This window comes from Seriola aureovittata, chromosome 11 (genome assembly GCF_021018895.1).
Source record: "Seriola aureovittata isolate HTS-2021-v1 ecotype China chromosome 11, ASM2101889v1, whole genome shotgun sequence".
Classification (NCBI taxonomy): domain Eukaryota; kingdom Metazoa; phylum Chordata; class Actinopteri; order Carangiformes; family Carangidae; genus Seriola; species Seriola aureovittata.
The window spans coordinates 19,741,751-19,755,715 of record NC_079374.1 but is presented as its reverse complement, the minus strand read 5'-3'; the positions used below and the strand labels follow the sequence as shown (position 1 = coordinate 19,755,715).

The following is a 13,965-nucleotide window of genomic DNA, read 5'->3' as shown; positions in this document are numbered from 1 at the left end:
CAGCAACACTTGCTTTACTCAGAAACAGAATACTATTCTATTTACACAACAAGTCCTCATACCTAAACATGAAAGGCTATTTATCAGTGTAGCACAAAATGACCCCTGTTTTAGAAGCAAGTCATAAGAGCAGGCATAAGAGCAGGTGGTTGGGGGGTGTGGCTAAAATTAAGATTTGCTTGTGTTTTAGCTAAAAAGAAGTGCAGGTCAGTGATTCTGTAACAGTTTCTCCTGTAACTTTCTGGCCCTCTCCCATTCCCACTCCTTTCTGACATCTGACATCTCTTTACCATCACTAATCACACAGTTCAATAATCACGTAAGCTTTCTGTGATCTTTCTGAAGTAAAGGTTAGCAAGAACTCTTAACACACCAGACAAAATCAAAGGTCAACCTTCCAGCTCTCACCTCGGTGACTCGATTTTTTTTTTTTTTTTTAAAGCAAAAAATTTGCATTTTTGGAGAAAAATATGTTTTATCTACCCTGCTTCACACACACATAAACATTTGTTTCCATCAACCTGTACTAAAGTGCTACTCACGACACAGTAAACAAAGAGTGATACGAATGGTTGCACAGGTCTGTCCTAACGGGATGGTGAGTTTTACAAAAACAAACAGCTGGATCTGTGTACAGAGTGAGACTTAAAGCAGCTCACTTCATTGTTGTTCATTCTGCTGTTGAATTCTGTAAAGAACGACAAGCCTTTCTAATCGTTTTTGCTCTTCTATAATACTTTTCTCCATGTATGATTGGTAAGTGTCAGTGCATAGCATCTAAAAAAGAAAAGCCTGTGATCTTTGATTTTAAGAGACAAATGGAAAAACATGACTTCAGTGCCTTACAGCTGACTGATGTTCTGGTATGAAACTGTAGTGAAATTGAAAACGTCTCCTGTCATCTTGTCTACATTTTGCAATGTATCATTTAGTAGTAGGTGGACTGTGAACATATACCAGTGGCATTTCCTAGACTGTTCACAATGCTGCTATTAATAGTCAGCTGACCTTTCATTACTCGTCTACTTCGACATCCTGAGCAGAGTGAAGGACCAAAGAGCCAAGGATAAAGAGGATAAGGATGAAGAGGACGAGGATGTAAAATGACTGAATTATCTCAGAATTACAGTATATACAACTGTTTTAAGGACGAGCGCAGGAAATTCATAATCCAAACTCTGAAAGAGAGAAAATCTACCAGTTTCTGCAATGCATTTTACACCGTGTGCCATAAGGTCAAATTTGGTCAAGAGACTGCATTACAGCATAAAACTGAAACACAGTGCTCCTGTTGAAGCACAAAAAAAAACTTTATTTTGTAACATTGAATCGTGGAGAATCACATTGCAGTTGTATGCCTCTGCCAACCAGACAAGTTGCAGGAAATATGGTCACAATCTTACAGCATTCACTAATCGCCAGAGGCATTTTTGCAGAACATCATGGTGTCACAGTGAAGTTGACCTTTGACCATTTGGGTTTAAAATGTCATCACTTAATTTTATTCTGTTTGACATTAGTTTCTGTAATTAGTGTATGAATTTGTGAGTAATTGCCAAAAACATGTTTTTTGAGGTCACAGTGAACTTGACCACCAAAATGTAATCCAGCTCTAATCAGCTCATCCTTGAGTCCAAGTGATTGTCTCAATGTTTGCCAGATGTAATGAAATTCCCTTCGGGTGTTCCTGATATATCTTCATTAATAAGAACGTGTGGTCACTGTGACCTTGAACTTTGACTTTTGCCCGCCACCAGCATTGACGCATTAAAAAAATAAAAAATATCAGCAACTTTATTCTGTTCACTACAGATAAAATGCTGCAGTCGGGAACACAGGAGGCATTATGCACCCACTGCCTTTACGGTTGTGTAGCTTTTCAGCAAAACAATCACAAATTATAGCAAACAATATTGATTATTTTGATGCTATTCTACTCTATGATGATATACTGCTTGATGCTACATGAATCCATATCAATATATGACTCACAGGAAGAGCTTTGGAAGAAGGAAGTGCATTTTTTTGGTAAAGTAGTAAAGTAGATAGAATGCAAAAGAGAAAGATCATGGGGATAAATGTCACACAGAAAGAGAAAGTGGAGCTCTTAACATAAAAAGGTTGTGGGGTGGGGAGGAAAGGAGAGGAAAAACTGAAAGTTGAGAAAACAGAAAAACACAGGCCAAGACCGGCAAGAGGGGAACAAAGGGGACAAACAGGGAGAATAGGATAAAATCCACCTGATACTTTCCCTTTGTTCCTCTTTTCTTACAGCCAGGAATTTACAGGCAATGGAATACAAACTTTTAAAGACTGCATTAAGGATGAGACCAACAAACTGCAGTGCATCATGGGGTATTGGATGCTTTTCTTTCCCCCTCTGGATGGTACAGCACTATAAATGAGATCATTATTTAGCCAGAAGGAAATGAGCGGTCTCCCAACCAAACCAAAAATACCAGTGTTAATGGAACCTCGAGGAAGGATGGCAACTAATTTGAAGGAGGGACAAAAATACAAAATGAGACCACTAAAAAAACAAGGGTTGCCAGCTTGTGGATTCAGCCCATTAGCAAATACAAGTTAAGACAACATTAAAAAGTCATCGGCACTCTGAGATAAGTATATGAAGACTTTCTACAGGCTAACACATAGAACTGACACATTTCAAGCTTTTGTTATTTGTCACTTATTTGTTATGACAATAATGTAATATGATACATTTCTTATGACTTTTTTTTTCTTACTACCGTTTTTCTTAATAATATTTAGTATTAATTATTATGTCTTTTGATGATGTGGTTAGATGATTTGTACCAATTGGGTATGTAACACAGGCAGGTCTGTGGCTGCCTTTTTATAAGGGTCACACCCACATGTCTCAGACACAGTGACAGAAGCATAAAGCTGAACCGCATCTGTTTCACTCTGCTGCTGTGCATTAGCCTATTAAAAAATGTCATATACTTATCTGCAAGTGCCAACAACTTTTCTTTCAATTTCTGTGCCTTTTCGGTCAGCACCCAGTCTACTCTGACAAACAACACCAGCAGAACGATCTGTAGTTACTATCTGCATATTATCGGCTACTATCTTCATTTAGGGCTTGTGATGTAAAATAGCAGAAAAAGAAGGTTTAGGTCGCAGGATGTACAATACGAAGATGGAAGACATCTTCATATTGTTTTCTACTACAAGTTTGTACATAATCTCATGTCAAACTTTGTACCCGGGTCCCATTACAAAATAAATATAAAGGGATATTAATGGGTTGGTTTAGCTGAGCAGGTGGGGAACACCATTTTCTAAATTTGTCATTTCCAGACAGTATTAACAACATGATAAATGTATCAATCAAATAAACCAAATAATAATAATGATAAACATTATTTGCAGTCCTAATTCCCTTCATAAAAAAGTGATTAAAAAATGTACTTGCCTGCATTTCATTCTGATTCAAAATAAACTGCTACACATTACTTTTCCTTTAATCCTGGGGTAAACTACAGGTTATAGCCATTAATTATATAATCGTGCACCCTACAAAGGCAAAGTAAGGATAGAATGCGGTGTGTGGTTATGAATAGCTTAATACTGCTTCTTCATCTCTTTCCTACACCCACTACTACAGCAGCACTTTGGTTTGCTCACCTTTGGTGCCAGTAAAAACTGCAATTACTCTAGTTTACAAATACAGGGCTGCAAATCCTATTATAAGTAATTCAATCAAGACTGAGTCACTAGGGAGGACTGAACTTCTCTCATTGTGATTATGTGTTCACATGCTCATATCTATGGCAATGGTGGTGTTGATAAAGAGCTCAAGTTTGGAGATTTTATGGTAACATTGGTGACAGAAATTTTGTAAATAGAGCGTGGCGTGGGCAAATGCACCAACACTTAATCTGGGTAGCATCTGATTATGTTACCAGCAGCCTTCTGCAGTAGCTGAGCTACTGATAGCAAAACAGTTACAGTATGTTTGCAGGCCTTCTCACAGTCAGCAAAGCCAATGACACAGCGTGACAACGATGAATGCTTAATTGATGACTATCTGATGTTATTGTTTGTCTAACTGGCACTGCAAAGCTGTACTGTCACACACACACACACACACAGTAAGACTGAGTGATGAATAATGCACTGTAACAGTTGCTGTGTGTTTACAGTCACCTCCTCCCACTGCCCGCTCACGGTCCATTGGCCAAATTAGGTTTACTAATTGCTTTCTGCTGGTCATTGAACAACATGTGGCTGATAAGAGAATTCGTCCCTAAAAGTAAAGCTGAAGTCACCTTTTTACCAACCAGTAAGCTGAGGAGTGTTGTCAACACACAGACTTACTTATCTCGATTGCTCAGCACTGTCAGCAAATTTTTCTGGCAAAAGTCTTGGCAGTGCCTTGCGTTTAGAGGATGATATGCAATATCAGCTTAGTCGATTCTATTGATATCTTAAGTGTCGATATCACGTTGATATCACAAGATACTATGAATCAGGATGACAGAGTGTTAATAAGTACACCTTGCTAGAACTGATGCAATGCAGTCCTGGAGTAAATCCTATCTTAATGAGGGTTTTAAAGATCAATTTTATGGCCATTGGTCATTGTAACACTTTACCTACAAATATGGTAACTAAGTTTATATTGACACGGACACATTTGGTTGAGTGTGTTATAACTCGTTTTAAATCAAGATAAGCTCAGAAACATGAACTGTGACACTCTGCCCATTTTTATATTTAAAAAGCAATGATACCTAGTGATGCATCATAGGGTTGAAATCAATATGATAAGATTTTTCTAATATTTATTTACCCTATGTCTGTTTATATGAAAATAATTAAACTGATGTTGAATGAAGGAACTGTGTTCTGCTGCTACAGATTACATGAGATTTTTAATGAGAATTATTACCTTTAAATAACTAAATATGTTAGTTATGATCACATCAGCACAATGATTTCACTCAAAGTTGGCAAACAATATTGAATTGTCACGCAGGCCTAGTAACACCTAAAAAAGAAAAAAAAAGTGATACATGGATCAATGCTAACTGTCCCGTGTTTTAAAAACAAGCGGTTGATATCAAACGGGAACCCTCTTTCTGTCCTCCTCCTCCTCCCTCCCACCATTGTTTCCCGTTTCTCTCTCCATCTCTCACCTCATTCTTGTTTTCCTGTTCTCCAATCTGATTGACTGTTATGAGTAGTGACTGTCTATCAGACTCTGGACAATTCTATTATCTGAACCCTTTATTGAAACTACATCCACTTTCACTGCGCCGATACACAATCCAATAAGAGACAAAAATGCACAAACACACACACACACGTATACATTTGCACAGACACATAAACAATACCGACACAGGTAGATGGTACACATAGATGCACACTCAGCAAGCAGACACACAGTGTTAGGCACAGAGGAAGAGAAGTGACACACGAATGGACACACACACTTGTCAAATGCTCTCTGTTCTATTTGCTCTCAATAAACCGAATCTCAGCATATCTTGGTAATCTTGTCCCAGGCAGAGGGAGGAGTGTCCTAGGAGCACACTGCAGACAACCTCATTGCCAACCCACTGCGCCAACCCCGATGACATCGTCAATATGCACCATTCACCAGAGGAGGACCGGTGTTTCTGCCTTAGCTTTTCATGGTGAATATGTGACACTTAGACACACACTAGCCAGATTAACAATAGTCTCCAAAGCACTGTACAACAAATTGTGAAAACAGTGTATACACATCATGCACCTTCAGTGTTTCTAGATGATTATGGGGGTTCAGGTTCCTTCTACCCATTGCAAAATCATGACTGGACATAGGATGCAATTTAAAAAAAAGAAAAGAAAAGATTTGCCATTGAGGAAATGCAAAAGACACTATATTGATAATATACTACACAAAAAACTGCTGTAGATATCACACACTTACTAATTTGTACCAGGAAATACTGTGTAGGAGGAAGGGGCTACAGATTTAGAGGGACAGGAAACAGATCAACAGATCCCACCTGACTGGCTCTGCTGCTGTTTCAATCATGGATAACATTGTTATGTGTTGAACAGGATATATAGTGATATAAATAGCCTATGATGTCATATGGGTTTTTTTTTTTGCTATATTCCTGGAAAACATTAGAAATAACATTAGACTTAACAAGAAAAAAACAAGAAAATATCCTACAGTAAAAAATAATTGTGAGCTTAACAGTGAATATAGTAAAAATAAAAAATAAGTACATTCATTTCTCTATTATCTATAATTCTTTTTTATTTTCTATTTCTCATTTGGGCACTGCCAAGACTTTTGCCGATAATATACTAATGTTATGGGCATTCTATACCGCATAGCCCTGACTGTAAGAGTTACAATTTGTGGATTTGAGTTTGTGGGTGTGTAGTTTTTACTTCACATAATGTCAGATTTTTTATTTATGTCATTATCATGTAGCAGATGTTTTTCTGCCCACACTCATATCTTCAACCACTTCTTGCTATGTCTTTATCACATTGCTCAACAATAAACCTGCTGACTTCCTGCTTCTCAATGTTCTAATGCTTCCTTTGTCTCTTTCTCCTGTCCTATCGCTTTATAGCTCTCTACTTGCTACCTTCCTTCACTCCCTTTTCTACTATTTTTTTTCTGCCACTGAGAAACGCATAAGTAGTGATTTTAGAAAATTCTCAGTGTGCTTAATTCTTACCACCACTTTGACTCAACTCCATTCTCAGGTGAACAAGTGTGTAAATGCTGCTCTGGTCAGTAATATAAAGCAATCGTAAGCAAATGCACAAATGTTTGATAAGTGTTTTCTTTTGTTTTTTTGTGTAGTGTTTAGCTGATGATTTCCTCGCCAGAGTGCCATTAGTGCAGCAGAAGATGCAGCAGGATCCAAACACAGTACTGTAACAATACTCTAAACATGGACAAGGTAAATAGTACAATGTTATCAGGGATACTAATCTAGCTTTTAAAAACATGTTAACCCACTGATTTTTCAGTTTCACATGTACTAATGCTAAAACTAAGATAATTAGAAGCATGAGCTTTTCTTTAACTTACACTGCACTCAATGTGATCACAATAATAAGCTTAAGCCTGGCCTTTGAGAAGTAAGTCCTACTTCAGACAAACCACTTAACCATGTTAACCCCACCTTTGAAACCTTGGAAAGCAGATAGCCTAAAAGATAAAGACATGGTTCAGACAGGGCATACTGTGTCTCAGGCCCTGTTCAGCCTTGGCATTAACATGCATATCTGGTGATTTGATCACAGGTGGACAGCTCTTAAGTACTTCAGTTCATATCTTGTATGAAAATGCCTCTCCACATGTCTTGAGTGACCACTTGTGATTGATTCTCACTTCCCCCCGCTATAAGAAAATAAACATGCATGCATTGCTCTATTAAGCCAATCTGACAGACAGGTCTGTTGTCATATGTTGAGAGAGAGAGAGACAAGGAGAGGTTGAGTTAATCATTGCACTGCACACAGGTCTACAATGAAATGAGGTTTAAACTATTATTGGTTCATTAAGAAACTGTGGTGGGACTAATTAGACTGTGGTAGAGGACATCAGTTGAGAAGGTGGTCCTTCGCCACCTCCAAATGTGGTCTGATTGATTGTATCTCAAATGCGTCCTCAGTGTGTCTTGGGTACAATCACACATGTGCTGTCCACTTGTGATCGGAGTTTACCTATGTTCACTAGATAAATCGCCGCAGTAGAAAATGTTAATTTAGTGATCAATAATCCTTCCAAAATAAGACCCCGATTAGAGCTAGTAGGTTATGGTTACATAACCTACTAGGTTAGTAGGTTATCAGTTGCAGAACATGTCAGTTGCAGAACATGTAATTCTAAATTTTCAGTTACATGTGGAGAAAAGAACAAAAACATCTTTAAAACAAAGCAACCAGACTCCATGGAAACTCAGATATATTGATCACTCTTCCGTCTATAATGACACACACATACACTCTCACGCATGCCTACACACCACACACTGGAAAAAGGCTCCTCCCACAGAGAACCCACATAACTGCAGTCCCACCCAATCAATCAACAGTGTCATCTGAATGTTTAACTTTAAGCCCTGGGAGATGAAAAGATTTCTTTACAAAAACAAGATATATATTTCTGCCAAATACTGGTGTGCCGCTACACTATAAAGTAGTGGCTGAGGTATCGGGTCAGTGAAAGCAGACAAACAGAAGAAAAAGGGATGAGGTCCTAGATTTAAATTGCTCGTTTTTACATTGTTGCTCCACCCTGGAGGTGCTAGGTGGGAAAAAAGAAAATGTGTTGAATTTGTGAAATATCTGTGGTAGGTTGTGTGTGCAGCACAATAACAGCAAAAGGCAGGACTTACTCTTGTATCAGTTATGAAGTAGAAATGGAGCATGAGAAATGCAGTGGCTACCACTATACACAGCACTAATACAGCTGCAAAGGAGGGAACATAGAGAGGAGAAATGCATTAAAAAAGCAACAGAGGAAAAAACTAAGAGAGACCATGACAGAAGATGGCAGGCAGACACTCAAAGCCCAGGGAAGAAAAGAAAGACAGGCTGTGAAGGACACAAGAAAGGTGAATTGAATAAATAAAAGCAGAAATAAAGGGAAAAAGGTCCTCTAGAAGGCGATGGAGGACAAGGCAGAATAAGAAACAGCAAAATAGATTTGTGTAGTTTGTGTATGTGAGAGCATGCATTTGAAAGAGAAAAAGAAAGTCATTGACAGGCCACATGGGAGCAGAGGAAGGTGTGTGCAGCATGTCAATACGAATGCTAAGTCACTCAAGGGCTTCACTCCAGTTGAAATCTCAGCCGTGCCTTACAGTCAGGTATTCATTAGAGAGATATAGAGAAAAGGGATAGATTAAGAGAGAGGGAGAAATAATTGATATCAAATATCTACATTAAGCTGAGCTTATCAGTAACCAAGCCACATTTGTCTCTTCATCAGCTATTCCCTGTGTCATCAAAAACATTTACCCCCCTTCTCCTCAACATTCAGCCTCCTATTCTCCATTTCTTTCAATACTTCAAACACTGTTACATCTCCCTCTGTCACATCTCTTTTTTCTCCATTTCTTTCAGCACAGATACCATTCAGTCCGTCCATCTATTACCCCAGCAGGAGCAGCTGTGCAGCTGCTGCAGCATCAATAATTGTTAGCTGCCTAGGCCCTAGGTTCCCTAAAGGGATACTGGGAAGCCTGGGTATTTATAAGAGTGTAATCTCCTACCTGGGTTGCACTCACACTTCTCCCATCCCTGTGACCGGGTGACCCAGGGGATGGGCTGTTGGATGGACAGTTCTAAGCTTGCGACATGACAGCCAAGCAACATGAAATGACAGGGCGGAAAGAGGGATGAGAATTAGGGGTGGGGGAGGAGGGGAGGCCCCTGCCTAGAGACAGTATAGCAACGCCACAGGTTTGTGTAGGAATAGACACTTTCTGTGAACCATGTTGTAATTCCTCCTGATACTATGTTCATTTAATTTGTGTATTGTATATGCCTTAATTAAGTATTCTTATTTAAATCTACTCCTCTTTACACACAGCAGTGTCAGACGACTTGAGACCAACCTCTTTCCTGCCTAACAGACAACGATATGGGATGATTAATGTTATAAGGTAAAATATTTTTATGTACCATTTTCTAAAGGATACTTACATTTCAGCACAACATAACGGAAGCACTAATTTAAAAAGGTTCTGTAAACGATCGTCACTGCCACTAGATGTTGCAATAGACCACCGGGATCTCAGACCAAAACAAATGCTTCGTCAGACACACCTGTGGCCTCAACTACCCCCTTCCCTTCTTGATCTCAGTCAGCAAAGGTGTTACACAGCTCAGTGAAAGCACCCACTAAACACAACAAGAAGCACAACTGGATGAATTTGCACTGTGTACAGGAGAGCCAACAAAAAACAATCCAGGCATAACCATTACCGCTAGCGATAGCCACATTTGCCAAGTAAATTCATAACAAGTTAGCCAATGTTATAATGCCTACAGTAGCTGGTCACTAATGAAAACAGACATGTAACATTATGTACTCATCAAGTTACTTACACAATGAGAAGAAAAGACAGTTCCGAGTCAAGCTGGAGCCCTTTAGCAGCTCGTAGGTAGCTCTCCATCGGCGTAAAGCCAGAACAGTATTGGCTGGGAAAGAAATTCAGCCTTGGACTTGTGCAGGAATGGCACTGATGGGGCCGGAGAACAGCTTAAAACCTTTCTGGATGTTTTGGCGGTCCAATGGCCGACTGGGATTTGTCAAGATTTTGCCAGTTGTCCCCATGGCCTGTCCACCTGTGCTCTCATCTAATCTTTCTTTGTCAGTGGCCTTTTTAGCCAAAAAAAACATGGTTTCTTCAGTGGAAGAAATTCTGGAAGGTCGCTTACAGCCAAATACTGTGTACTACACTGTGTCATCTCGCATGTGGGTGGTCCCTGTATGAGAGGACCAACGTTTTAGTAGGAAGGGACTCATATGCACACGCATATGCGCTAACATGCATGCGCTGCTGTCCCAGATACCAAAGCAAAGAGAAGAGAAGCTCAGATTACAAACACTAAGAGGGGGTGTGACTTCATTCTCTGCTCAGGACGCCATTACTCCACTATATCTTTACATAGAAAATAGTTGTTTGCTGCTATACTATTGGTTAAAATTGACAGAACCTTTAATGTTTACTATGATAGATTATGTTTCATTGTTCTTGTTTTGTATAATGTACAACAATGAAGAGTGGTAATGGCCAGGGAATGCATTTACAGTAGATGCATAAATTTAGTCAGTTTATGTACAAAATGTGTTTTTTTTTCTGTTTGTCTGGATGAAGGGAGGAAGTGAGCAGATGACAAGTAAAGGATACATCCGTACTCCGCCTGATCTTGAGCCGACAGCCAGGATCTTCTGCACAGGGTCAAAGGCCAATGCAGTTGGCTGGTAAGGGAAACCATGACGCACCGTCTGCAAGGAAAAGATACAGAGCAATATTGTAATTAAACGAGAAAAACATTTTAGGAATATTTTTTAGGGTAATTAAATGATTTTATCACTTAATGATTTTGCCTGCCCCTATGACATTAAACTGTGTGGTGAATCCAGATGAAGCTTTGTGATTTTGTAAAACTGATCTTTAATTCTGTAAAAAGAAACAATGATGACCCTATCCCCTGAAATGTTATTGTTTTAACAAGATAACTAATGATGTCAAGGATATTGAATGGTGTGACTGACAACAAATATTTGTATGACTGCCACTTTATTAATTTAGGCTGCCAATAAAACAAAAGCTTTTATGATAAAAAAAAAAATTCTTCTCTTTCATTTGAGCGATTGCTGTAGTGACAGTCTGCTATTTCAATAATGCTTACTGTTTGAACCTGCAGCTGAGGTAAAGCACTAATGTGTTTACTTATGTTACTTTAGTCCACTACTGGCACTTAAATGACAAATTAAAATTGCAAACAACAAACGCATCCATATAGCTGCAAATGCACATTAATAGTTGCAAAAATCTTATTGAAATTCAGAAACCACCTTCTAATAATGTTGCATCTGAATTGAACTGAAAGTGAACTGGCCTCAACATTCATATTCCAAGGCCTGACAAGACAAAACAACAGCGGCTCTCACACTCACACGTTTGAGATGCACTGCAGCTGTCTGCAATTAGTCGTATTTAATTTCCCGGCAGTGCATCACTCACAGTAATCTGTTCTGGAGGGATGTAGAGACATGGACATCAGCAATGTTGAATGGAAACATTATCACATGATATTACAGTCAACCAGTGAACTGCAGCAAGTACTGTAATAATATACAACTAAGAATAAAAATAAAAAATCTGATCATAATTTTATCCAACTAGCCCATGAACCGTGGTGACTGGTGGTTTTACTTATTAGACCTCTTCTCAGGACTTCATAAAGCCATGTGTACTGTGGGTTAACAGGAGAGCTCCTGTTGACTTTGTTGTTCATGTTGGGGTAGAACAATTTACACCTTTATCATTATGTAATTCCCACTGAAGCACTACTCACCTTCAGGCTGAGCAGAGGTCTAATACAACTGCAAACAGCAGTGTGGGTGGGCAGGGCCTTTCATGAAAGTGATACATAGAACTTTCTACTGCAAGTAACAGTGCATCACATACGCCTGAATTCACTAAACCTGCTCGACATTAGTATAATTACATTTATAAAAGATAAAATGTTTCATCTGTAAAATTCTTAACAGAAGTCAGTCAAAATGACTCCCACCCCCCACCCCCACCTCATCATCAGGACAAACACTTTTGTTTGGCTGTCTGAAATGTTTGTGTTCTCATTAATACAGCAGATGCAAGAATTTGGAAAGATAACATGAGAGTCTGTGGATGAATTAAATGGTTATAAAACACAGAATATAATCACTCAGCGGTGATCCGACTCAGAGGAAAATGAAAAACACAGACACAAACTGAATCACACTACAGCCTACAGCCTCACACTACAGCGGACAGGGTGCAAATTGGTCTTTGTGTGTCTGTGTTCATGTGTTTGCACGTATGTCCAATTCATATAGTAAACAAGAGCTTCTGTGTGTCTACATGGGCATTATGATGGTGCATGACATGTTTTATTTATCTTATATTCAGGATAAAAAGTGTGTGTGTATGTGTGTGTGTGTGTGTGTGTGTGTGTGTGTGTGTGTGTGTGTGTGTGTGTGTGTGTGTGTGTGTGTGTGTTGTAGCACACCAATTAAGGGTTCCTGACCTTCAGATGCACATATGTCTGTCACATCACTAATACATACACAGCGGGGTTCCACTGCTACATTTAGACAAATGAGTGCCTTGCATATAAATAAAGTAGTAACCAATAATATAAACAACATTTATGTAACAGATAATAACAGTAAGCCTAGCATCATACAGTCCATGGAATCTGACTTTAGCACATCTATAATGAATGAACAGTCAGTATTTGCCTCGTCCTGTAATGATTAATATTTGAAATATTTAATTTCACTCTCTGTGTATTCTGTTTTCAAAGTGCATGGGCAACACACAGAAATTACTGGAAATTCTACTGATTTTATTTTCATTAATCTGTTTTACTCCAGATTAGATACAGTGTTGAACACTAATTAGAAATCTTGGATTGAATTGCTGTTTAATTCTTTTATAGCTTGAACCCATCAGTTCAGACTGCCCAAAAAACATGTTGCACACAGGAGCTCTTACTTTTCATGTAGAGCTTTTGTACTTTCTTAATAATGCTTCATAAAAACTATCCAAATAAATATACTTTCCCTGATGTGGCCATTTAATAACACTGAAATAACACAAGAAATTCAGGTAATACATTTTGAAGGCATTGGCTTATAACAAAGATATGTACGATGAATTCCCAACACCAATAACTCAACACACAACCACATGCATTTTGTAGAGTTAAGGTATTTTAAAATCAACAAGCTTTGAGATTATAATTCTATTCCAAGATCTGGTGTATTAACGCATGAAACAGGGTGTAAGGGTGGCACTTGATACCAGAAGTGACTATGACATTTTAAGGGGTTAAAAGTAGGTGGTACAAAATTTGAGGAATGGGAACTGACACACACCTTCACCCTATCATTAAGAATCACTTGCCTTCTCCATCACCGAAAGAAACAGGAAGGTCAATTCTTCATCCCAGTTGTCAGGCAATAAATGTTTGAGACTTTGGCAATGGAGAGAGTTTAGGATTACACTGGCAATGCTGTTTCAAAGCAAACACATACTGCTCTACTAAAACTCTGATCAACACCAAATGCATCAGCAAATGAGTCTGACACTGCAAAATGTGTGGGTCACACTTACACATTAATATGCAAAATACATATGTAATGGCTAAGCGCACGCAGCGGAGAAAAACACATATTGTAGGGAGAAC

At 38.7% G+C, this 13,965-nt stretch overlaps 1 protein-coding gene across 12 annotated transcripts in view; it reads right to left on the bottom strand.

Moving 5' to 3' along the window:
• stxbp5l (syntaxin binding protein 5L) overlaps positions 1-13,965 on the bottom strand; it is a 137,846-nt gene that overhangs the window by 104,438 nt on the left and 19,443 nt on the right. For all 12 annotated transcript variants that reach the window (XM_056388939.1, XM_056388942.1, XM_056388940.1 and 9 more), the window contains one exon: positions 10,914-11,011. In XM_056388939.1, the coding sequence (XP_056244914.1) occupies positions 10,914-11,011 (98 nt within the window). The remainder of the gene's footprint in view (positions 1-10,913; positions 11,012-13,965) is intronic.